This window comes from Armigeres subalbatus, chromosome 2 (genome assembly GCF_024139115.2).
Source record: "Armigeres subalbatus isolate Guangzhou_Male chromosome 2, GZ_Asu_2, whole genome shotgun sequence".
NCBI lineage: Eukaryota > Metazoa > Arthropoda > Insecta > Diptera > Culicidae > Armigeres > Armigeres subalbatus.
Window position 1 is genome coordinate 228,489,065 of NC_085140.1, and position 24,255 is coordinate 228,513,319.

At 40.5% G+C, this 24,255-nt stretch overlaps 1 protein-coding gene across 1 annotated transcript in view; it reads left to right on the forward strand.

Moving 5' to 3' along the window:
* Positions 1-18,246, forward strand: part of LOC134211829 (lysine-specific demethylase 5) — a 31,807-nt gene extending 13,561 nt beyond the window's left edge. The window contains exons 2-4 of the mRNA XM_062689117.1: positions 2,334-4,070; positions 4,994-5,884; positions 16,880-18,246. Coding sequence (XP_062545101.1) covers positions 2,334-4,070; positions 4,994-5,884; positions 16,880-17,971 — 3,720 coding nt within the window. The 3' untranslated portion in view covers positions 17,972-18,246. The remainder of the gene's footprint in view (positions 1-2,333; positions 4,071-4,993; positions 5,885-16,879) is intronic.
* The last annotated feature ends 6,009 nt before the right edge of the window (positions 18,247-24,255 follow it).

Genomic DNA, 24,255 nt, shown 5'->3' on the forward strand with positions numbered 1-24,255 from the left:
TGAGCGTGTACTGTAGTCAACCGTCACTCCTCGTGCAGCCCTACCCGGCCGTTTAGGTCAACCATCACTTATCGTTGAACGAGTCAGATATATGTCAACAAATACATTGAATAAACTTTTACTTTTGTATACTGTCTCCAAGCAACAAGACGTGTTTTTCTTTTATCTGTCCAAGTCCACGTTTTCCTTCCGGTGTTTCGGCTGTTTGCTTGTCTTGGTTTTCGCGTTGCAGAATGATACGGAGCGTGACAATATGGTCCTCACAGAATCTTCCGCCACTGAATTCGGCCTGCTGTCGCCGAAGAGCCGCATAGATCTTCTTCTGTATCCGGGCAAGGGTACCTTTGGATATAACTTTGAGAACGATACACAGCAACAAAATGCCTCGCCAGTTATCGGACACAGTCAGGTCCTTGGTCAGTTCACCGTTTCTGGGCACCTTCACTAAGATACCTTGCATCCAGTCGACCGGGAAAGTAGCGGTATCCTAGATATTATGAAATAATCGATGCATTAGTTGAGCGGATAGCATGGGGTCTGCATTGAGCATCTCTGCTGATATGCGATCGATTCCTGTTTTTTTTTCAATTTCATACTTTGGATGACTGTTTTTGTCACAATTATTAATGCTGTCTAATGGCTCAGCTCGAACTTACTTGAAGTAGACAAACTAGATTGCTTATTATTTAGTTATTTCCTTAATAATAAAAATATCTAATTCAGTCCTCAATCAGTTGTTATATAATTAAGATGACATCAAAACAAAAATATCGAAATTTTGATATCGGAAAATTTTATTTAAATAGAAATCTTCATAAACCATTCGCTATTTAAACCGAGACAAAGAATCATTCATAGAATGCAACTATAATTATTTTCAATTATTAAAATGATATCGAAATATGATATTGGATTTTTGTCTCGCAATTCTTCATCAAAATATGTTATTGATATGATTTCAAAAACTTAATTTATTACAATTTAGATAATATTTCGATAGCGGTGTCTGCTCGGGTTAGGGGCAGAACACATATTATGTAAGCACTAATGGGGGAGGGGGAGTGTCTGTCGTTTGATTTCGCACCATATAAATAAAAAATGAAATAAATTTCACATGATGGGAGGGTGGGTTGACAAACCCATAAAATTTGCGTACTCTACAAGTGAACGACCCCTTATCAACATTTTATCTGAGCCATCGATATCGTTACAATTTATTATATGGCAGCAAATTTCCCTGTAATAAAAAAAAAACAATAAAAGTTACAATTAATTGCATATCTGCATATATTGCAAACATATTTTTTTGTTAAATATCTTGGCTGTGCATATGCGGAAAAGCCATCAGAATCCGAGTACCAACCTCCACCGCGGTTAGCTCTGTTTTGAAAATTGAATATCTTTTGAATACAAATCCGTTTAGCCCGTTGCTGGGGGCATAGAGTGTGATGTTCTCGATAATAAATAATGTGGGCTCGCTTGACTGTGGATATATCTCGCTTAACTTTTCAAAAGGACCTAAGTAACATTTTTTCATGAATTAATTTGAGTACTGCAATCAAAAGCTTTCATGTTGTTCTGTTGATTGTACTATTCAAATTAATTCATGAAAAAAATGTTACTTAGGTTCTTTTGAAAAGTTAAGCGAGATATAACAGTAAAGCACATGTGGCGATTGGACAAATCATGCATCCGAAAGATATCCAATTTGCAAAAAAGAACAATAAAAGTTGATCTATGACTAACAACAGTAACCATGAGCATATTCTTAAATATCAGATAAGGAAATGCTAATTCTTTTATATATAAAAATATGCACAATGTTTCGTAAAATAGAAGTTGCATATGTTACTTCACATTCCATGGTGAATTCCGATCTGTGTTTCTGATTATACCACCCAAATAACACAACTTCTCTCCCGTGGTAATTGTGGAGATGTAGAGGTATTCTAGCAACAATAACTACACACTAACATTGTCTTCCTTTCCTAACTGACTGAAAAGAGTTGGCCTGCGCCGTTATTTATCAACATTTGAGAGCTGCTGAAACGTGCACTTCGATAATAGATGGTAAACTCCAACCAATTTTCACTTGGATTGAAGTGCAATTTGCACCAGCTCTGATCAATCACGGAGTAGGAACCATTGATATATACAATCGGTCTGAACTAAGTTAAGTTGAGAATGTATTGATATCTCATATATAGTATATCGCATAATTTTAGTTAAGACTGTTGTTAAAATTTTTGAGTTTTTTTTAAAGTGGATTTTAATAAAATTTTCTTGAACCGTTCAACAACTTCTCTAACTTACCTTACTTTTCCTTATTTCAGAGTTGGCAGCCACCGTTTACCGTTGATGTCGAGAAATTAACATTTGTGCCACGTGTGCAGCGTCTGAATGAACTGGAAGCCGAAACTCGCATCAAATTGAACTTCCTTGACCAGATTGCTAAGTTTTGGGAGCTACAAGGCTCATCTTTAAAAATTCCAATGGTCGAAAGAAAGCCTCTTGATTTGTACACACTTCATAAGGTAGTAAACGAAGAGGGAGGCATTGAAGTTGTAACTAAAGAGCGTAAATGGTCCAGAGTAGCCTGTCGGATGGGTTACCAGCAAGGAAAGAACGTGGGAACGAATTTGAAGGCTCATTATGAACGCATCCTCTATCCATTTGACATTTACCGCTCTGGTAACATCATAGATTTAGCCAATTTAGAAACGGAGCAAGAGGACTGTGAGTATAAGCCACATTCGATTGAGGCTCGACAGCAGATTCAACCACCACCGGCTACCACAGCAAGAAGATCTCAACGATTTGCCCAGATGAACAAATCAGCAAGTATTGGTGCAGAAAATGATTTGTCACGCTTTTCGCCAGGAAAATATCGTATGAAGAGTATGCTAAACGCTACTACAAATGGATCATCCAAAAATAAATCAGATGTCCCGTACACACCGAATCCACATGATCCAATGGCTAAATATATTTGTCACATGTGTAACCGAGGTGATGTGGAAGAGTCAATGCTCTTGTGCGACGGATGTGATGCTTCTTATCACACTTTCTGCTTGTTACCCCCGCTACAAGAAATACCCAAAGGCGATTGGCGTTGTCCAAAATGTATTGTCGAGGAAAACTCCAAACCCGTTGAAGCATTTGGTTTTGAGCAGGCGCAACGAGAGTATACACTACAGCAGTTTGGGGAAATGGCAGACCAGTTCAAATCTAACTATTTTAATATGCCCGTACACTTGGTTCCCACTGAATTGGTAGAAAAGGAGTTTTGGCGCATTGTTTCATCGATAGATGAGGATGTTACTGTTGAGTATGGCGCCGATTTGCATACCATGGACCATGGTAGCGGATTTCCTACCAAATCGTCCTTATATTTGCTTCCTGAAGACCAAGAATATGCCGAATCAAGCTGGAATCTAAATAATCTCCCGGTTCTGGATGAATCAATTTTAGGGCATATTAATGCTGACATCAGTGGAATGAAGGTACCATGGATGTACGTTGGAATGTGTTTTGCAACGTTTTGTTGGCACAACGAAGATCATTGGAGCTATTCCATCAACTATTTGCACTGGGGTGAACCCAAAACATGGTACGGTGTCCCAGGGAACCGTGCAGAGGAATTTGAGGTTGCTATGAAATCTGCAGCACCAGAACTGTTCCAATCTCAGCCCGATCTCTTACATCAACTTGTGACAATTATGAATCCAAACATACTTATGAATGCAAATGTGCCCGTCTATAGAACGGATCAACATGCCGGTGAATTCATTGTGACTTTTCCCAGGGCGTATCACGCCGGGTTCAATCAAGGATACAATTTTGCGGAGGCGGTTAACTTTGCCCCAGCCGATTGGATGAAAATGGGCCGTGAATGCGTTAACCATTATTCGAAATTGCGTCGATATTGCGTATTCTCGCACGATGAATTAGTATGTAAAATGGCTTTGGAACCGGATCGGTTAAATTTAGGAATAGCAACTGCTTGCTATATCGACATGGCTGAGATGGTTGACACTGAAAAGAAGTTAAGAAAGAATCTACTGGAATGGGTACGTATGTTTTTTCTTTGGTTTTCACTATTCAGTGGTTCAGAATAACTTTATAATGATTATTTTTACTGCAGCGAGTTGTTGAGCTTTTTAATAGCAAAATATGCTGCTCGAAAACGTGCAAACGTAAAACAAAATCATAAAAGTGATGTTAATAATTAGTATTAAGTTAAATTTCCTCCCGAAAAATTGGTAAATTTGAGGTTGCTGCTAATTTAAGTTCTTTGGCAATTCTTGAATAAAAGTCAAACTATACATAAATGTGACAAAGTTATGAAGATGCAATCTTAAGATAGCTTAAGATCCCTAGAAGCCCAGTGCCGGAGCAAATAAATCAATGATACGTAATTCGGTTATTGATATACTGCTATGAATTTTGTGTGTATGAGATGTAAATACCTAAAAATAATACCAAACACTAATATGCAAAATACTTCATGCATAACTGTACTCTGTTATTACAAATGCGTAACAAATTACATATTATCTGTTTGGTCTTCGGAGTGTGTTACGCTTAAAGTATTTTGCATATTAATTTTTAGTATTTTTTAATATTTTACCTCATATCCACCCCAAGTTCATACCAACTGCTGTTGCGGAGGTCGTCGCTTCTTCAAGTACTAAATAATTAGTAAGCGAACTTCCTAATAACCCTGCTTGGCGAGGAAGATTACTTTTTGAAAGATTTATTATTGGAAAGCACAACCGATATAGGTACTGCTATGAATTTTGTTTGTCAACTGTCACACAAAACTGTTACACTAAAACTAACTTGATTTTATTAGGGGCTTACTTCTTTTTTTTTTTTTAATTCTTTATTAAAGTGTTTTTTTAATTTTAAAATTAAGTTCAACACTAGTAGGTTAGGGGCTTACTCTATTAGGCTTATTTGATGAATGTTACAAATTATTATATTTTTCTAGGGCGTGACAAACGCGGAACGTGAGGCATTCGAACTGTTATCGGACGATGCACGACAGTGTGAAATCTGCAAAACCACTTGCTTCTTGTCAGCTGTGACGTGTAAATGCACCAACAATTTGGCTTGTCTCCGCCATTTTGCTGAATTGTGTGAATGTCCACCGGAGAACCACACCTTGAAGTATCGATACACCCTGGATGAGCTACCATTGATGGTACAGAAGCTCAAAGTAAAGGCCGAATCTTTCGAAAAATGGCTGTTTAAGGTCCGAGATGTACTTGATCCGGCGGTAAGCACTAACATAACCTTAGATGAGCTACAGGAGATAGCACAGGAAGCCGAGACACAGAAGTTCCCAAATAGTGTCATTCTGGAACGATTGAACTTTTCAATTTTGGAGGCTCAGAAATGTATCACTGTAATTCAGCAGCTGGATATTAACAAGATTCGTACGAGGACTAGAAATTCATCAGAATGCGCCAAATATAAGCTAACTCTGGAGGAGCTTGATATGTTCGTCAACGAAATCAACAACTTACGATGTATCATACGTGAAGGGGATAGCGTGAGAGAGCTTCAAAAAATTGGCAAAGAGTGGGTCAAGCAGGTGGAAAGTGCTCTGAAGGCTCGTTTCAAGGATTCCAATATTCAACAGCTTACACATCTCATCGATGAAGGAAATTCCCTTTGTATTGAATTGCCCCAAATAGTGCAGCTAAAGGATCGTTTGGCTCAGTTCAAGTGGTACAAGCAAGTTCGTTTGTTAAGAGAGAATACTATTGATCGGCTTTCATTAGATGAAATCAAAAGGCTTTTGAACGAAGGAATGAAGATCCTGCCACATACCGTTTTGGAGAAAGAATTGGCCGAGTTGCATGGCATCATGTTACAGGTATGCATAATAATCTTTCTTGTTTATTGATTTCAGTTTAAAAGCCCTCAGGTATCAAAAGGTTTGCACGTTCCGCTTAATTTGGAAGATTTTTGCCATCGCTTTTTTGCCTTTCTCGTACGACAAAGTTGTACCAAAAGACGATAGCCTTACTCCAAGAAATTATCATTCAGGGAGTGGGGTTGACGGAAGACCGGCCCACTAAACCCACCCAAGTAGCGGAAGGTTACTTGAGTTACCCTCTTGTAATATCCTGATCCCCCGGGACCATCTTACAGTATTACTTCTGAAGGATAGGCAGTACAAAACGTACTCCGTCCAAAACGACACTGGGGCATCGTGCACAGAATTATAAAAAAAATGAAAACTCATTTTCATATTTTGTTACTTTCTTTTCTAATATCAAATTTTGGTGACCCTTGGGTCGAGTTAATAATAATCACATCAAAAATGAGAATTGCATTTTGTAAGAAAAATAACAAAATGATAATATTTTTTGATACCACAGAAAACAAAAAATGTTTTTATAATATCGGACATTTTTCGTTGATTTGCATAATGAGTTTTCATTATGATAATAATTATATGGAAGAAAAACAAAAAAAAAATTAAAATATCTTAACTTTGATATTTGGACCATATAGTGATATCAAAATACTTATATCCTGTTCAGTAACGTGTTTGATAGAAAATATGAGTTTATATGCGATATCAAGACCTACAAACTAGATTAGTTATCAATTAGTCATTTTCTAAACACCTTGAGAACAAAAAAATCTAATTCGGTTCACTACTAGTTTTATTTGATTTCGGATGATATCCAAACAAAAATAACAAAATTAGTAAAAAAAATTATATCGTATCATTTTATTTTAATATTGTGATAATAATATTCATAAACCATTCGCGACTTAACTGCGATTTATTCAAAATATACGGTTAGGAAAACTATTTTTATTTTCTATTATCAAAATGATATCAAAATATGATATTGGCTTGGCTTGCAATTCTGTATTTAAATATGTTATTGATATTGAGAAACGCAGTTGCTCATGAACGGGACAGCAGCTACAAATCAAATGTTACGATGTCCCATATTCGGGCTTACAACTATTCAATCTGGAGATATTGAGTTCAATTGTCGGTTCAGATGAAAACCATTCTCGACTCCGTGAATCGTGGCCATAGTGTATCCATTTCTGCTTCCCACACAAGATAAATGGCAAGTTTAGTGAAGCTAACTATTAGTAACTGAGAAAATGCCAATGGAACACTAATTTAAAAATGTATAAATGCTGTACATCAATGCATACAAGTTTGAGGTGGTTAGGAATTCAAGGACGAGGACAACCGGTCTTATGAGCGTCTTGTACATGACACATTTGGTGCGTGGTTCCGCAGTTTCTTCTGGAGCCCGTAGTGGGCCCGACTTCCACAGATGATGCGCCTTCGTATTTAACGACTGACATTGTTATCAGCCGTTAGCAAGGATCCGAGGTAGACGAATTCCTCGACCACCTCGAAGGTATCCCCGTCTATCGTAACACTGCTTCCCAGGCGGGCCCTGTTGCGCTCTGTTCCGCCCACAAGCATGTACTTTGTCTTTGAGGCATTCACCACCAGTCCAACTTTTGTTGCTTCACGTTTCAGGCGGGTGTACAGTTCTGCCACCTTTGCAAATGTTCGGCCGACAATGTCCATGTCATCCGCGAAGCAAATAAATTGACTGGATCTGTTGAAAATCGTACCCCGGCTGTTACACCCGGCTCTCCGCATGACACCTTCTAGCGCAATGTTGAACAACATGCACGAAAGTCCATCACCTTGTCTTAGTCCCCGGCGCGATTCGAACGAACAGGAGTGTTCGCCCGAAATCTTCACACAGTTTTGCACATCATCCACCGTTGCATTGATCAGTCTGATAAGCTTCTCAGGGAAGCTGTTCTCGTCCATAATTTTCCATAGCTCTACGCAGTCTATACTGTCGTATGCCGCCTTGAAATCAACGAACAGATGATGCGTTGGGACCTGGCACGGCATTTTTGAAGGATTTGCCGTACAGTAAAGATCTGGTCCGTTGACGACGGAAGATGATCTGGGATATACATAACTTTGTAGGCGGCATTAAGGATGATGATCGCTCGAAAGTTTTCACACTCCAGCTTGTCGCCTTTCTTGTAGATGGGGCATATAACCCCTTCCTTCCACTCCTCCGGTAGCTGTTCAGTTTCCCAGATTCTGATTATCAATTTGTGCAGGCAAGTGGCTAGCTTTTCCGGGCCCATATTGATGAGCTCAGCTCCGATACCATCCTTACCAGCTGCTTTATTGGTCTTTAGCTGTTGGATGGCATCCTTAACTTCCCTCAAGGTGGAGGCTGGTTGGCTTCCATCGTCCGCTGAACTGACGTAGTCATCTCCTCCGCTGCCTTGACTTTCACTGCATGTACTCTCAGCGCCATTCAAATGTTCTTCCTGCAGCGCTACGATGCCGAATCCACGGTCCTTGAGCACATCGGCGAGTATGCGTGTGCTCCCGATGAAGTTGTGAGATTTGCAGTTCCACGAACCGAGTTTCCAATCGCTAGTCTTTTTTCGTCGCAGTGGTCTTCGTCGATGGTTCCAGTCCGTACTCTCTTGTTGATTGTTCGTTGCGTGAGTTTTTTTTTTGGCTGGCTTGCAGGGCCTGACACCAAACCCCCTAAATTTCCGGAGGACCATTCCTCCTTATTTCCGGTAGACCATGGTGCACAATTTCACTTAGAGTCCCTCGCTGGCACTCGGACGATGATCAGCCGCCCCTAATATGGAGAACAGACGCTGTTGTGAGCCGATCCTGACATAGAGAACAGACGCTCAATAAGATTTGCACCTCGGGAGAGGAGCAAACCCCCCCTTCCCTGTCAGCATACGACCATAGTTCCCACCGGGGTTGGTTACCCGATCTTCCCCAAAGGTTGCTCGCATCCCGGCCAGCACCGCGGGGAGGTAGGGATAGGAGTTGCTGGGTAAGAGGCTAAGGACCGCGAGATGGGGTCTATTTTATTCCTTCAGGTACGCGCACGGTGTGCCTGTGACGGTTATTAACGAAAAAAAAGTCCATCCATTCTGAACTCGCCTTTCGAAAGATATAATTGTGATATTTGTATCGGGGGGTACCGCCGTTTGGCATAATGGCCATTTGACATAAGGGCCGTTTGGCATAATGGCCATTTGGCATAATATATATGCGGTGTCAAATTGAAGGCCATTTGGCATAATGGCCATTTGGCATAAGGGCCGTTTGACATAACGACCATTTGGCATAATTTGTATGCGGTGTCAAAATGAGGGCCGTTTGGCATAAAGGTCATTTGGCATAATTTATATACGGTTCCAAATTAATTGCCGTTTGCAACAATTCATATGCAATAAAGAAGGGTAAATTACAGAAAAGTGAATGAAAGTTTTTCTATCAAGGCTTTTAAGAAATGGTCAGTTCTTAAATTCCATTGAAATAAACAAAGAACTGCTCGCATTTCAAAGAAGGGTAAATTATAGGGAATGAGAATGATAAGGTGTTGAAGTGAATAATCTTCAGCGGGATATACAGTGAACCCTTCAAGAGACGATGTTCTGACTCGATAACGAGCCATGGAAGCAAGTTATGCCATATTATAAAATATGTTATGGATTACTGCGATGGTCCCTTGAAAACCCTAGCAGCACATGTTTCACATTTATTTATCATCAGACTAAGGCCGGAGTGGCCTGTGCTGCACATAAAAGACTTCTCCATTCAGCTCGGTTCATGGCTGCACTTCGCCAACCACGCAGTCTGCGGAGGGTCCGCAAGTCGTCCTCCACCTGATCGATCCACCTTGCCCGCTGTGCACCTCGCCTTCTTGTTCCCGTCGGATCGTTGTCGAGAACCATTTTCACCGGATTACTGTCCGACATTCTGGCTACGTGCCCGGCCCACCGCAGTCTTCCGATTTTCGCGGTGTGAACGATGGATGGTTCTCCCAACAGCTGATGCAACTCGTGGTTCATTCGCCTCCTCCACGTACCGTCCGCCATCTGCAACCCAATTACAGATGGTACGCAACACTTTCCTTTCGAAAACTCCCAGTGCGCGTTGGTCCTCCACGAGCATCGTCCAGGTCTCGTGTCCGTAGAGAACTACCGGTCTTATAAGCGTTTTGTAGATAGTCAGTTTGGTACGGCGGCGAACTCTATTCGATCGGAGCGTCTTGCGGAGTCCAAAGTACGTACGATTTCCAGCCACTATGCGTCTCCGAATTTCTCTGCTGGTATCGTTATCGGCGGTCACCAGTGAGCCCAAGTACACGAATTCTTCAACCACCTCGATTTCGTCACCACCGATACAAACTCGTGGTGGGTGGCTCACATTGACCTCTCTTGAGCCTCTTCCTATCATGTACTTCGTCTTCGACGTGTTGATGACTAGTCCAATCCGTTTAGCTTCGCTTTTCAGTCTGATGTAGGCTTCCTCCATCCTCTCAAAGTTACGTGCCATGATATCAATGTCGTCGGCGAAACCAAATAACTGGACGGACTTCGTAAAAATCGTACCACTCGTGTCAATCCCTGCCCTTCGTATTACTCCCTCCAAAGCGATGTTGAATAGCAGACACGAAAGACCATCACCTTGCCGTAACCCTCTACGGGTTTCGAAGGGACTCAAGAATGCCCCTGAAACTCGAACTACGCACATCACCCGATCCATCGTCGCCTTGATCAACCGTATCAGTTTATCCGGAAATCCGTTTTCGTGCATTAGCTGCCATAGCTGGTCCCGATCGATTGTATCATATGCGGCTTTGAAGTCGATAAATAGATGATGTGTGGGCACGTTGTATTCGCGGCATTTCTGCAATACCTGACGTATGGCGAACACCTGGTCTGTGGTAGAGCGTTCACCCATAAATCCCGCCTGGTACTGCCCCACGAACTCTCTTGCAATAGGTGTTAGTCGACGGCATAAAATTTGGGAGAGTACCTTGTAGGCGGCGTTCAGCAATGTGATTGCGCGGTAGTTGCTACAATCCAGCTTATCGCCCTTTTTGTAGATGGGACACACGACACCTTCCATCCACTCCTGCGGCAGAACCTCATCCTCCCACACCTTGGTAATCACCCAGTGCAGCGCTCTAGCCAGTGCTTCACCACCGTGTTTAAACAGCTCTCCTGGTAGTTGGTCAACTCCAGGGGCTTTGTTGTTTTTCAGCCGGCCGATCTCCTCCTGGATTTCCTGGAGATTCGGAGCCGGAAGTCGCATGTCCTGCGCGCGTGCTCCTAGGTTCATTACCATACCGCCACCGTTGTCTGCCATATCGCCATTCAGGTGCTCTTCGTAGTGCTGCCGCCACCTTTGGATCACCTCACGCTCGTTCGTAAGAAGGTTCCCGTTTATGTCCTTACACATATCGGGCTGTGGCACGTGGCCCTTACGTGAACGGTTCAACTTCTCATAGAACTTTCGTGCGTTATTAGCGCGGTACAGTTCCTCCGTCTCTTCACGGTCTCGATCTTCCTGCTGGCGCTTTTTCCTCCGGAAAATCGAGTTTTGTCTGTTCCGCGTCCGTTTGTATCGTGCCTCGTTCGCCCTCGTGCGGTGTTGCAGCAATCTCGCCCATGCTGCATTCTTCTCCTCAACTAACTGCTCACATTCGCCGTCATACCAGTCGTTTTTCTGATCCGGAGCCACCGTGCCTAGTGCAGCGGTTGCGGTGCTTCCAATGGCGGATCGAATATCTCTCCAGCCATCTTCAAGAGATGCTGCGCCTAGCTGCTTTTCCGTTGGGAGTGCCACTTCCAGCTGCTGCGCGTAGTCTTGGGCTAGTCTACCGTCTTGTAGCCGCCCAATGTTAAGCCGCGGCGGACGACTCCGACGCGTGTTGATCACCGTCGAGAGTTTTGAGCGCAGACATACTGCGACGAGGTAGTGGTCGGATTCAATATTCGCACTGCGGTAAGTGCGTACGTTCGTGATGTCGGAGAAGAATTTACCGTCGATTAGAACGTGGTCGATTTGGTTTTCCGTTACTTGATTAGGTGATTTCCATGTGGCCTTGTGGATATTCTTACGGGGAAGAATGTTCTTCCGACTACCATTCCGCGGGAGGCTGCAAAGTTTAAGCATCGTTGGCCGTTTTAGTTCGATACGGTATGCAGACTATCCGGTCCAATGACCGGTCTATACATTCTCCCCTTCCTACCTGAGCGTTCATGTCACCGATGACGATTTTGACGACCCGCAGTGGGCATCCATCGTATGTCTGCTCCAGCTGCGCATAGAACGCTTCTTTCTCGTCGTCGGATCTCCCTTCGTGTGGGCAGTGCACGTTGATGATGCTATAGTTGAAGAAACGGCCTTTATCCTCAGCTTCATCTTTGCGTTGATTGGCTGCCACCCAATCACGCGTTGGCGCATCTTTCCCAGCACTATGAAGCCGGTTCCCAGCTCGTTGGTGGTGCCACAGCTTTGGTAGAAGGTAGCCGCTCGATGCCCGCTTTTCCACACTTTCTGTCCTGTCCAGCAGATTTCCTGCAGCGCTACGACATCGAAGTTGCGGGGTGTAATTCATCGTAAATTATCCTATCGCAACCTGCGAAGCCCTAGCGACTTGCAGTTCCATGTTCCAAGCTTCCAATCGTGATCCTTTATTCGTCGCCTAGGTCGTTGCCGATTGTATCGAGTCGTATTATCTTCTATGTCGTTCGTAATAGTTGTTTTTAAAGGCGGCTTATTGGGCCTGCGCAAACCTCCTGTCTCGTCGGAGGGCCGTCGTGTCAGGGCTGTTTAGCGTCCCACCTAACACCAGGACTTGGGCTTGTGCGCTTTGAGCGGCACACGGTCGCTTTGGCGGAGCCTACTTGCGGATACATGCAGCTTTTTTATAGAGGTTTAACAGGGCCCACTGTCAAACCCCACCACATCCTAGGCAGGCGCCACAACTCGCAGATGGCCTGGGGAGGGATCGTCAAGCCCTTGGACATAGTCCATGCTGTTTCACATAGGTTACTGCAATTCATCTGTGACCAGATTTGGTCACAAACAAGTTGCTGCAACCATCTTTGCCTGACTTTTGTTGCCCGGGAAGCTTTTCAAGTATTTTATATTCCACTTCTCGATATTTACATGAGCCGATGGTCCCTTTGTTATCGACTCATGGAAGTTTGACTGTCTCAACAATTTTATGGTGTACCGTTTCGTGATGCACGTGTTTGCCTGTTATAAGGCAAAATGTGTTATTTTGCCTTCTATAACTGCTCGCATTTGCCCGGTATAAGGCCAAATATGTTATTTTGTCTTCTTTGAATACTCGAATTTGCTCGGGTATTGGCAGCAAAACGATTCACTGCAAAATAATTCTAACTGCGGAATGATACAAAACGCATAATGTAATATTGCGCAATGGTTATGATCGCGATGTGGTTCATCAAGAAATGGATTACCGCGGAATGTTGTATACCGAAAATTCTCGTATAATTTTTAGAGCTTTAAAGTCTACTTAGCATCATCGGAGTAATTCACCTCCGATGATGCTAAGTAGATTCCTGGGCAATTAATTTGGAGCAGTATGTAAATTATGCCAAACGTTCCTCAATTTGACACCGCATACAAATTACGCCAAATGGCTATTATGCCAAACGGCCCTTATGCCAAATGACCATTATGCCAAACGGCCCTCAATTTGACACCGCATACAAATTATGCCAAATGGCCATTATGCCGAACGGCCATTATGCCAAATAACCATTATGCCAAACGGCGTTATGCCAAACGGCATTATGCCATATGGCATTATGCCAAACGGGGTACCGCCTAATTGTGATACACTCAAAATAATCCAAACGTAAATGCTACGTGAAAACATATGTGACTTTTTTCCATCACACTTTTCACGTAAGGGCTACGTGGAACGTAGGTGACTACAAATGAACTCATGAATTCTTGATCTACTGGTGTGTGACGTAATAGCTACGTGACTTTTCGGTAGATTCCACTCTATGTTTTGGTAGATATTAATTAGTGTTGTGATGAAAATCATATTAAACATGTTTAAAATCCATTGTATTTCTGGTTGATTTTTATCAGTTTCATTTATATTTTGAAATGGTTTTCAATGTCAATACATACAAATAAAATTGAGGCCATCAAAATTATTCAAACAATGATCAAAATACAATTTATTGCACAATAATAAATCATAAGTACAAATACTTCCAAAGTAATGTGGATCGGACCAGCCGCGAAAGTAATCCGCAAAATTGCTTCATTTTATCTCGCTTATTTTGGTGCTGGTCATATAGCCCCGGTAGACCAGTTCACGGAAAGCTGATAAATTGATAATCTTACTTTCCTGCAATAAAATCTTATTTATTAGATTGCAATAATCAATTAATATGTTTTACCTGTGTTGATCTTTTGTCACCAACATGCTCGAACGAATCTTCTTCTGGCTAACTGCGCACCGTAACAATCTGTTTTGTGATCAAACTTGTGATGCTTTCCACAACAAACATAAAATGAACAAAGTTTGGCTGTCAAAGTGAACTGCAAGCCTTCATGGGATTTTCACGTAGAAGTGACCAGGTGTCCGCAGTAAAATCCACCGATGCCTCATTTAGTATGCATCATATACTTCATGATTGTTATCTTCTGCAGATGAACTTGCAGAAAAGTTCATTTTCAGCCATCTACGTGAATTTCCAGGTAGCAATAACGTGTGGATTATTTTGAGTGTATTTGTATCAGTGTATCAGGCAGCGCTACCAACGTAGAGAGAAAATGAGCAAGCAAACGTGTCTTTAGTTTTAAGTCGAGAGCGTACGTGTTAAGACGCATTTTCGTAAATACACTTTAATTGTAAGTCAAACGCGAGAAGTCTTTTAATTCCTCACAAACATCACAATAATAACCAGGCGTCTGCTATGAAAATTTCAAAATATTTCATCTAGGGAATCGAAAGTTATAGCAGTTACATATTTCATGACTTTTGCGTTCGATATTTCACTAATATGCAACCATATATACCGTGAATTTCCTCCTGATTACATCCAAATAAATTATCATCAAATATGCAATTTGCAACCTCAACCAACTATAACCTAAACCTATTTTCTGAATAATAGAAAACAAATAAATAACATAGGATGTTAGAGATCATTATTATAATATTTCACTGTCATGAGACGAGTTTACTACAATTCCATTCAATTTCACCAAATGGTATTACTTTTACATATACGTATTTCGACCTTAACTGTACACACTTAGTTTTTATTTCTGCAGCTCGGCAAAAATCCGCACAGCCGTAGTTTCAGTCTTTTAAAATCTCTCATTTTCTTACCTGGCTTTATGGAAATGCGATGTTTTTTCTCTTCTAGTTCTAAGTCGGATACTAGTATTCCCTGTGTCAGTTAATTTATGTAGTAAATGCATTAATTTATGAAGTAAATGCATCGTAGTTCAACAAGTCAGTTAAATTGTTGAGACGTTCCGAAGTGGGGCATATATGCTTTTTCCGTCTACCGTTCTCGGAAAAGGCGGTTTTCCTCGTGTGATCTAGCCTTTCCCATTTTTTTCCAAATGGAGCTCGTTTTCGTATCACTGATTTCCTAGATGAAATATTTTGAAATTTTAATAGCAGACGCCTGGATATTATATCTTTCGAAAGGCGAGTTCAGAATGGATGGACATTTTTTTCGTTAATAACCGTTACAGGCACACCGTGACGCGAAGTACCAGTGGTACGCTTTATCCAGCATTTGCCGAAATAAGGCACACGAATAGATGACTCTTTCTTTTTACGGAATAAGATAACAAAGTAGATTATTCCTTCTTTTGAAACACGCGTTTGCCCGGAAAAAGAAAAATGAGTAAATGATTCCTTCTTGAAAAGCACGAATTTGTCCGAAATATAATGTTAACGAATAGATGATTCCTTCTTTTAAAATACGTATTTGCTCGGAAAAGGCAAATTAGTGATACATTTTTTTGACTCACGCACATTGGGTCTGTTCAAATATTACATAACGTAATGCATTAGATAGCGTTTGTTACGCGAAATAAGGGATGAGTGGTTGTTGGATTTTAGTTACGATTTGTTACACAAAATTTTGGGGGTGTTACTGGATAGTGTATCATGTTAATTGCATAGAGAAAATATATTCACTTTTTTTCCACAATAAAAATTATCTTTAAAAAAGCATGAAATATACAATACATAATAATTTAGTGCACCGTTCATTAAATTCTACCAAAATTAGGGTCTTTTCAAATAAACAGCTTTTGTTACGCGTTTCGCATAGAGATGAAGGTAGTTGTAAAAATTGTTACGGATTGTTACGAAGAGAGGGGGGGTGGTTCTTAGAAACATCTCCTGAAATACGCCTTCTTTCAAATGACGCGTTTACCCGGAGTATGGCAAACAAGCAGATGATGCCTTGTTTTGAAACATGAATTTACCCGCACTAAAAAAATTCACAGTGGCAAAAAAATTAAAGAAATTTACAAACAAATTTATGTGTGCGTTAATAACCACCCGCTATAATGAGAGAGTCCACATAAAGGTTAGCATTTGCCGGGAATAAGGTTAATTACAAATGAACACATTTGTTCGAACTTTAACTTTTTTAAGCATGCATTTAGTGTTTCATTGCAGATTATTATTTTCTGAGATGTTCGCTTATATCAATGTGATAGGAACGACCATTCATGTCATTCGGTAAACGGCGTGATTGTAATAAGGACCATTTTTCAATTATTGTCTAGGTTTATAGAAACTATTTACAGGTATGAAAAAAATCTGGGAAATGATGCATTCTGGGGAATGGTTTTTGGGGGAAAGTAAATTCTGGGAAATGGTTTTCTGGGGAGTGGTTTCCTGGGGAATGTTATAGAATCATCTTATTTTGGTACTTACTTGAACAGAACATCATAGAACGAATACTAGTACTTACTTTTTCTTTTTTCTTTTTCTAATAGATTGTTGACTGGGAGCAGTCTGCAAGCCAATGTTTCAAAACCGAAACGCAGCATAAGATCAGTGAAATAGAAAACTTGCTTGAACGAGCACATGTGATCGAAGACTTCTTGCCATCGCATAATCAACTCAGAGATGCTCTGCAAAAGTCCAAGGAATGGCTCCATGCCATCGAATCCTTGGAACGGAATGAAAACTACAACTTTTTCCACACCCTACAAAATATCGCTAACCGTGCAAAATTGCTTCCCATGAAAGAAGAACGACAAAGATTGTTTGAAAGTATGGGGGCAGATTCCGAAGGAAAACTGTCACTTTCATCGTTTGGTTGTATCGATACGGCAATCAGTAGCGGTTTAAAAAGAAAGAAATTGGAAAATGTTGACGACGTTATCAAGAAAATTAAGGAAGACCCATGCATCACAGAACTCGATGAACAAATTTTGAAGGCACAGATTCTTTGCTGGAATGATAAAAGTAGAGTCAGCGCGTTAAGTATGTCTGGTTGGTATACGAGTATTGAGGAAAAGTTCGGTGAAAGCAAAATTGTTTACCATTGTGGAAAATGTTCAGAAATTGCGAGGAAGAAACGAATTAAACAGTATCAAGAGGAGAAACGGGAATTCAACGGCGAGCAATTTAAACCTGACCTGGATATCAAAGTGGAAACGAAAGAAAAAGAGGAAGATGAACAAGAGGTACATGAAAGCTTTGACGATTTCGAAGATGTTGACAATGAGTTTGAGGATCAAATGAGCGACCCAGATAACGAAACCGATCAAGACAGTGATAATAGTCATGATGACGATGAAGAAGCAGCAGGAGATGCATTCATCGGAGACAGCGAGGACAGTAATCAAGGCAATGAGCACGCAAACAGAAGTACATCGGTAGACGATGGTGTCAAGAACTCCAATAACACGAGACTTCCAGCTAGCTCTTCGTATTGTGAAGCAGCTCATTCCAATGTTACTAGTCACCAAGGAAAGGGTTACAAACAAAAACTGACTGGCGGAAATATAAGTAAGGGTGATTCATTTACGACATCTACAGCGACTACAGCGATATTGGATCCCCGTGGGGTGATTTTTTAGATGGTTCCGACACTTTGTGTAGTAAAATAGTACCTTTACCTTAATCACAATTTGTGTTTACGAGCTCTTGCTTTTTCCCCACGTAAGATATGTTAGTCACGTATCTGAGAAATTCTCCCATTATTTTGGAAATTTGCAATACGTTTAATGGTCCATCCCTCAATCGTTTCTGGATACTAACGTCGCTTTTGAACTATTATAGAAGTAAGTGTCTATATTATTACATATAAGTTTCAAATGTCAAATACAGAAGGTAAATATAATACTGAAGTAAAGTCTCGTATTTTCACAAATATAGAAATTAAAGAATTTTGTCAGTTATTTCAGAGAAGCCTCATTTGAATTTTTCTGTTATTTAAATAAGGTACCACTACAAAACGTTCTAGGGAATATCAATGAATGAATCGACTGCTTTGAGCGTGCTTACAGCGGCACACTAGGAGTTAACTTTCTGAAATCAGTATGGCGAAAGGCATCTAAGGTTCGATTTCTCAAAATTAAGCACTTTAATCGAAAAAATATTTGGTAGGCGTAGTAGCAGACACCATCCCTCATAACCGGTACCAAATAGTTTTTCATGAAAAGTTCCTAATTTTGAGAAAACCAGCGTTAGATGTCTTTCGCCATACAAATTTCTGGCGGCTAACTCTTGCTGGCTATTTTGTGCATATACTATAGCGCCTGGATGTGGCTGCGGCGAGTAGGAAATCAGCCACTGCCAATAATTCATTACGCACATCTTGAAAAGGAGAGGAAGTTTGTCGAACCTTGACAATGCATTATTGGCAGTGGCTGATTTTCTACCCGCCGCTGCCACATCCAGGCGCTATAGTTTACGCCAGCATGAGTTAACCACCAGAAATTTGTATGGCAAAAGGCATCTAAGGCGGGATTTCTGAAAAGTAGGAAATTTTCATGAAAAACTATTTGGTACCATTAATGTAGGAACAGGGCCTATTTAAGGAAGGGCCGGGGGGAGGGGGGGGTCCGTGGCCCTGGGCCCCCACAAATCTTATGTAACAAAACCAACCCCCACAGCTGTCGGCCCCGGGGCCCCCTTCCGGCTAAATCCGACCCTGTGTAGGAAGGTGTCCGCTACTATGCCCACCATTTTTTCGATGATGGTGCTTAATTTTGAGAAATCGAACGATGCATTTCGCCATACTGACTTCAGAAAGTTAACTCCTAGTGTGCCGCTGTAAGCACGCTCAAAGTTAGCGATTCATTACAAAAGAATGAATAACAGTCAAACCTCCATGAGTCGATATTGAAGAGACCATCGACTCATGGAAATATCGAGATGTGGAATAGGAAATCTTTGGAAAGCTGTTGCAGGGTCCATCACAGAAACCCAGAATTTTTTTTTTTAATATGGCATAATTTGCTTCCATGAGTCGATATCGAGTCGATAGAACACCGACTCATGGAGGTTTGACTGTAATATTTGTTATGGCCCCAGAGGATCTAAACAAAATGGATCAAAACAAAACGTTAGATACAATAGTTTCGTTGCGATTAATTTGATGCAAATTTTTTTATGAGAGCATGTTGTCTGAATGAGATATAAAGTTTGAGGGAATCACTTTGAAGATTAATCGCCTATAATTTCTTGAATTTAGAACTAATAATGAACAGTATAATGGTTATGGATTGATGAATAGTAAATTTACTCGTTTACCTAATTTGATGACCCCTCACCTGCACCCTTTGAACCATTCTGAATGTCCGTCGTGAGAATATCACATTTGAAATATCACTAATCGATTCTTTCTCCTTTCTGATTCCATATACTAAACATTTAACTCGGAGGACTATTGGAAAGCGGCCCACTGCAATTTTCTTGGACTAATAGTGTTAAAAATGAACTGAAATACGTGAGAAACATCATAGGATATATGTGAGCAGACACACACAACTATTTTACACTAACAACCATCGACAAGGTAAGAAATTTCCTCCCCTTTTTCAAAACTATGTAGGGGGAAATACGGCTTTGGCAGGTTTTGTTCTATTATTGTCAGGGGGGTTTTTTCGACCAAATTTTATGAAATTTGGCCACAATATTCTTTGATATCCAAAGAATGTTTAAGACAAATTTGAGCATAATCAGTCATAAAAAAACCCTGATAATAATAGAACAAAACCTGCCAAAGCCGTCATTCCCCCTATTTGAACTTATCGGCATTTTGTAGAAACGACTTGAATTTACTGAGTAGAAATTTTAACTGAAAATTTGGCACCACACATATTTTATTATGCCTTACCCTATAGCTTTATTCTCGACAAATTGATAGGGGAGTCACTCCCAACAGCTTCCAACGATTCGTCAATCATCTTTCCTCCTGAATGTAAAACTATTGGTACGGCTGTCCCCGTTTCGTCCATTTGTAGATTCAAAACTTTTCGTTGATCATGTTATTTATTATTAAATAATCTGATTGCCGAGGAGTTATGGATTGTCTCCTAAATTCAAGTCTGCACGGTGGATCTGGCCGTTTGAATACTTGTGTCATATTTATTATATGCTGCAAATATTAATACAGACAACAAAATGCTCAAAAAAAAGCAACATTTCCAGGATAATTTTTAATACTGACTGTGCATGTGCTAAGACAAGACAAGACAAGTTCGCGTATACGAGTGAGTAAGTTGATTGGCGCGTGATCAGACGTGTTTTAGGTACGACGCAGAACATATGCGAAATTCCAGTTTGTGGTTTTGATTTTAGCGGTCATTGAACGTGTTTTGAATGATACAAAACATTTGCAAGATCCGAGTATATTGTTCTGCTTTGGACGGTTCGGAAGAAAATTGTATTCTAAATATTTTCCAGCATATACTATTATTGACAAACTCTCTATATCGTCGAAAAAAGCTTTTTATTGTTAAGAAAATTATTTTGAGCTTTTTAGTGGAATGTTTTCACCTGTATAAACTCGTCTTATGACAGGTGAGCTTTTTATTATTCACCTTACCCACTAACACTCAACTATCCTTCCTGAGACATCTATGCATCTTCAATAATAGATGTTGAACTAAAATTCCTTTCCTTCCTTCCGTGATTGTAAGGACGTCGTCAGGTATACAACTGCTACTGTATAGGAAAAGGTAGTAATCCCAAGCCTACAAATTCGTGACAATATACTACATGTTGCTGCAGACTGCTCAACTGAGGTTTGTATAACCAAACCACCCACAATTTTTACAATCACATATGCTATACTATAATTGTCATAGCATTATTCCATAAATAAATATGTGCAAGATATAGTGATGACCCATTTTTTAACATGAACAAATTTTGACTGCCCCTGGAATGAATTTTGAAAGTCAATGAAGATTGAGAATTATTCTCTAAAGTCTATATTACAATCACAAACTTTGGCTTAGCGCTTTACCTCCTTAATAAACATTTCTCGATCCATTTTATAATGAACGAGAAAGGCATCAATACCGCTAGGTGGGTTAATCTGTTTTTTTTTAAGCCGAATTTCCACTGCAAATCACCTTATTTCCGGCCGCCAGAGTGTACTAAACCCTTTTTTGCCTTTCTCGTGCAACAAAGTTGCACCGAAAAGCTATATGATTGCTCCAAAAAAGAACTTTTAATAGAAGGCCCGGCGACCCATAGTGTTCGCAGCTTTGCTCCAAAGAATTGTCCAAAATTTGTTTCAACAGAAACTCCCAAGGTTTCGAAAACTTTGGCTGCAAACGAAGAATATAATTTATGTTTGATACGTCTATAAATGACAATGGCGACCCCACCACAGGCGCTGTCAAGACGATCATTTCGGTAAATAAAATAATTTGGATCTCTTTTGATGAAAAGACCAGGTTTTAAATATGTTTCAGTTATAATGGGAATGTGCACATTATAAACTGACAGGAAGTTTAATAATACATCTTCCTTACCCTGTAAAGAGCGGGCATTCCAACTCAAAATTATTAAAAAAAATATTTGGGTTCATTAAAACGAAGTCCAATAACAATTTTTTGAGTAAATTTGATACCAATCTGACCAGCTTCAGTTTTGGTATTTGCTTTGAACATTGCATCAATCATATGATGCAATTGTTTATTAGGGTGGCTCAAAAAACACTTTTTCACATTTTTTCATGGGTCGCCTTCTTATTCGGTTCTATTTGATGCCCTGATGCTCTGGACCAAATTTCAGCCAAATCGGTCAACGTTTAGGCGGTGCTAAACTCATTGGAAGTTTATATGGAAAAATGTATGCAGAAACATCCAAAAACAGTGATTTACAGTTGGACGGCACAATTTACGATAAAGAACCATGATACTCATTCAGCTCTTGTAGACTTAAATACAGAATGTTATGCTGAAAACCGCGAGAAGATTAGAGTTTATTACGCAAAGATATTAGCATTTTACTGGAGTGCTGTAGGCGTGAATTTATTTCTTTTCAAAGGTAAAAGAAACGAAATTCGCTCAAACCCCACTCCAGAGAAATGATAATAACTTAGCCGGGCAAACTCTAATCTTCTCGCGATTTTCTGCATAACATTCTGTATTTAATTCTCCGAGATCTGTATGAGTATCATAGTTCTTCATCGTAAAATGTGTAGTCCAGCTGCAATTTACTGTTTTTGGATGTTTCTGCATACATTTTTGCATATAAACTTCCAACGAGTTTAGCACCACCCAAACGTTGACCGATTTGGCTGAAATTTTGTCCAGAGCATCAGCGCATCAAATAGGATCGAATAAGAGGGCGGCCCATCAAAAAATTGAAAAAAGTTTTTCCCATACTAATTTGAGCCACCCTATTGTTTATTTAGAAAATCAAAGTCGGAAGCAAACATGCTACCTGAGTCGTCAGAACGAACGTTATTTCCCGTTGAAGAATGGGTATGAACATCATTCATCGTCGGTAAATTTTCAGAAATGAAATTTTGCCTGCCTGCAGCGATGCTTGCATAGGTGGGCTTCTTTGAAAAATTAGAATTCGACGAACTGCTCGTTACTCGGTGAGTGGTAGGAGCAAAATTTGTTCGTTGATTGTGGTGGGTATGAATTGCTCGACCGGCAAATGATTGCGGATTTTGAGCGTTTGAAATATGTTTACCCGGCGAATCTGGGATCCTATTGGAAATTCCCGTCATCAATTTTGTACGGGAAGTCAAACAAATTGCGTGATGAGTATTCCCAGAAATTGGATCTATGATTGCCCCCACAATTGGCACATTTAAATTTATTGGAATCTTCTCTCACAGGACAGGCGTCCTTGGCGTGAGAGGTTCCTCCACAAATCATGCATTTAGCATCCATGTGACAATGATTAGTTCCGCGACCTCACTTTTGGCACTTAGGGGTCGTACACTTATTACGTAAGCAATTTTTCTGGATTTTTTAACCCCCCCCCCTCCCCCCTCCTTAAGATTTTTTTCATACAAATGTTTTTTTATTTATATGGAGCGTAAGATATTGACCGACCCCCCCTCCCCTCATAAATGCTTACGTAATATGTGTACGGCCCCTTACGGCACTGAGTGGGGCTTTGGAAATGTTCCCCAAGCCTGCGGAAATGTTGCCATGTAACACGGACATGGGACATAATACAGGCCTTTTCAAAACTTTTCATATTATTTAGTTCACTTTTGTTAAAGTGAACCTAATAAAATTCTTGAGAAATACCCCTCTGGGAAGTACCAGAGCGAGATTTCTTTTTCATCTTAATTACTTGGACCGTCGTTTATGAAGAATTTATACGGATTCTCAGTTAAATACTGAAGAAGACGTTTGCGATCGTCAAAGGATCCCGGCAAAACGCGGCAGTTACCCTTCCTGGCAATCTGAAATGAAGCCTTGATCCCCTGAAGGTTACTCAACATCTCATTCCTAAAGCCAGAAAACTCGGCAACAGATACGACAATTGGCGGATTCTTTGGCTTTTTCGCATGAATCGAATCACCTGGGCTAGAGGTGGATTCGATTTGGTCAATTTCATCATGAATCAAATCGAACTGATTGTTCAGTTCGATAGGAGGAGAATTATTTCCGATATTAGAGTTAGAAGGAATTTCTGAAGTCTCCAGCTTCCTTCTATTTTTTCCGCGCTTTGGCAGGACGGTCTTGAAACCTTTATTTCTTAGAAGAAAGTGGAAAATTCAGAGACTCACCCTTCCTCTTGTTCCTCTTGTATTTGCTGAGCGTGGAGACATGACTTTCTAAAAGTTTTTTTTTCCCAGAACGGTGTCCCTGCAGGATTACCACCGCTTGTCGGAATTTTACTTCCGCAAACGGGTCCAACATAAAACGAAGGC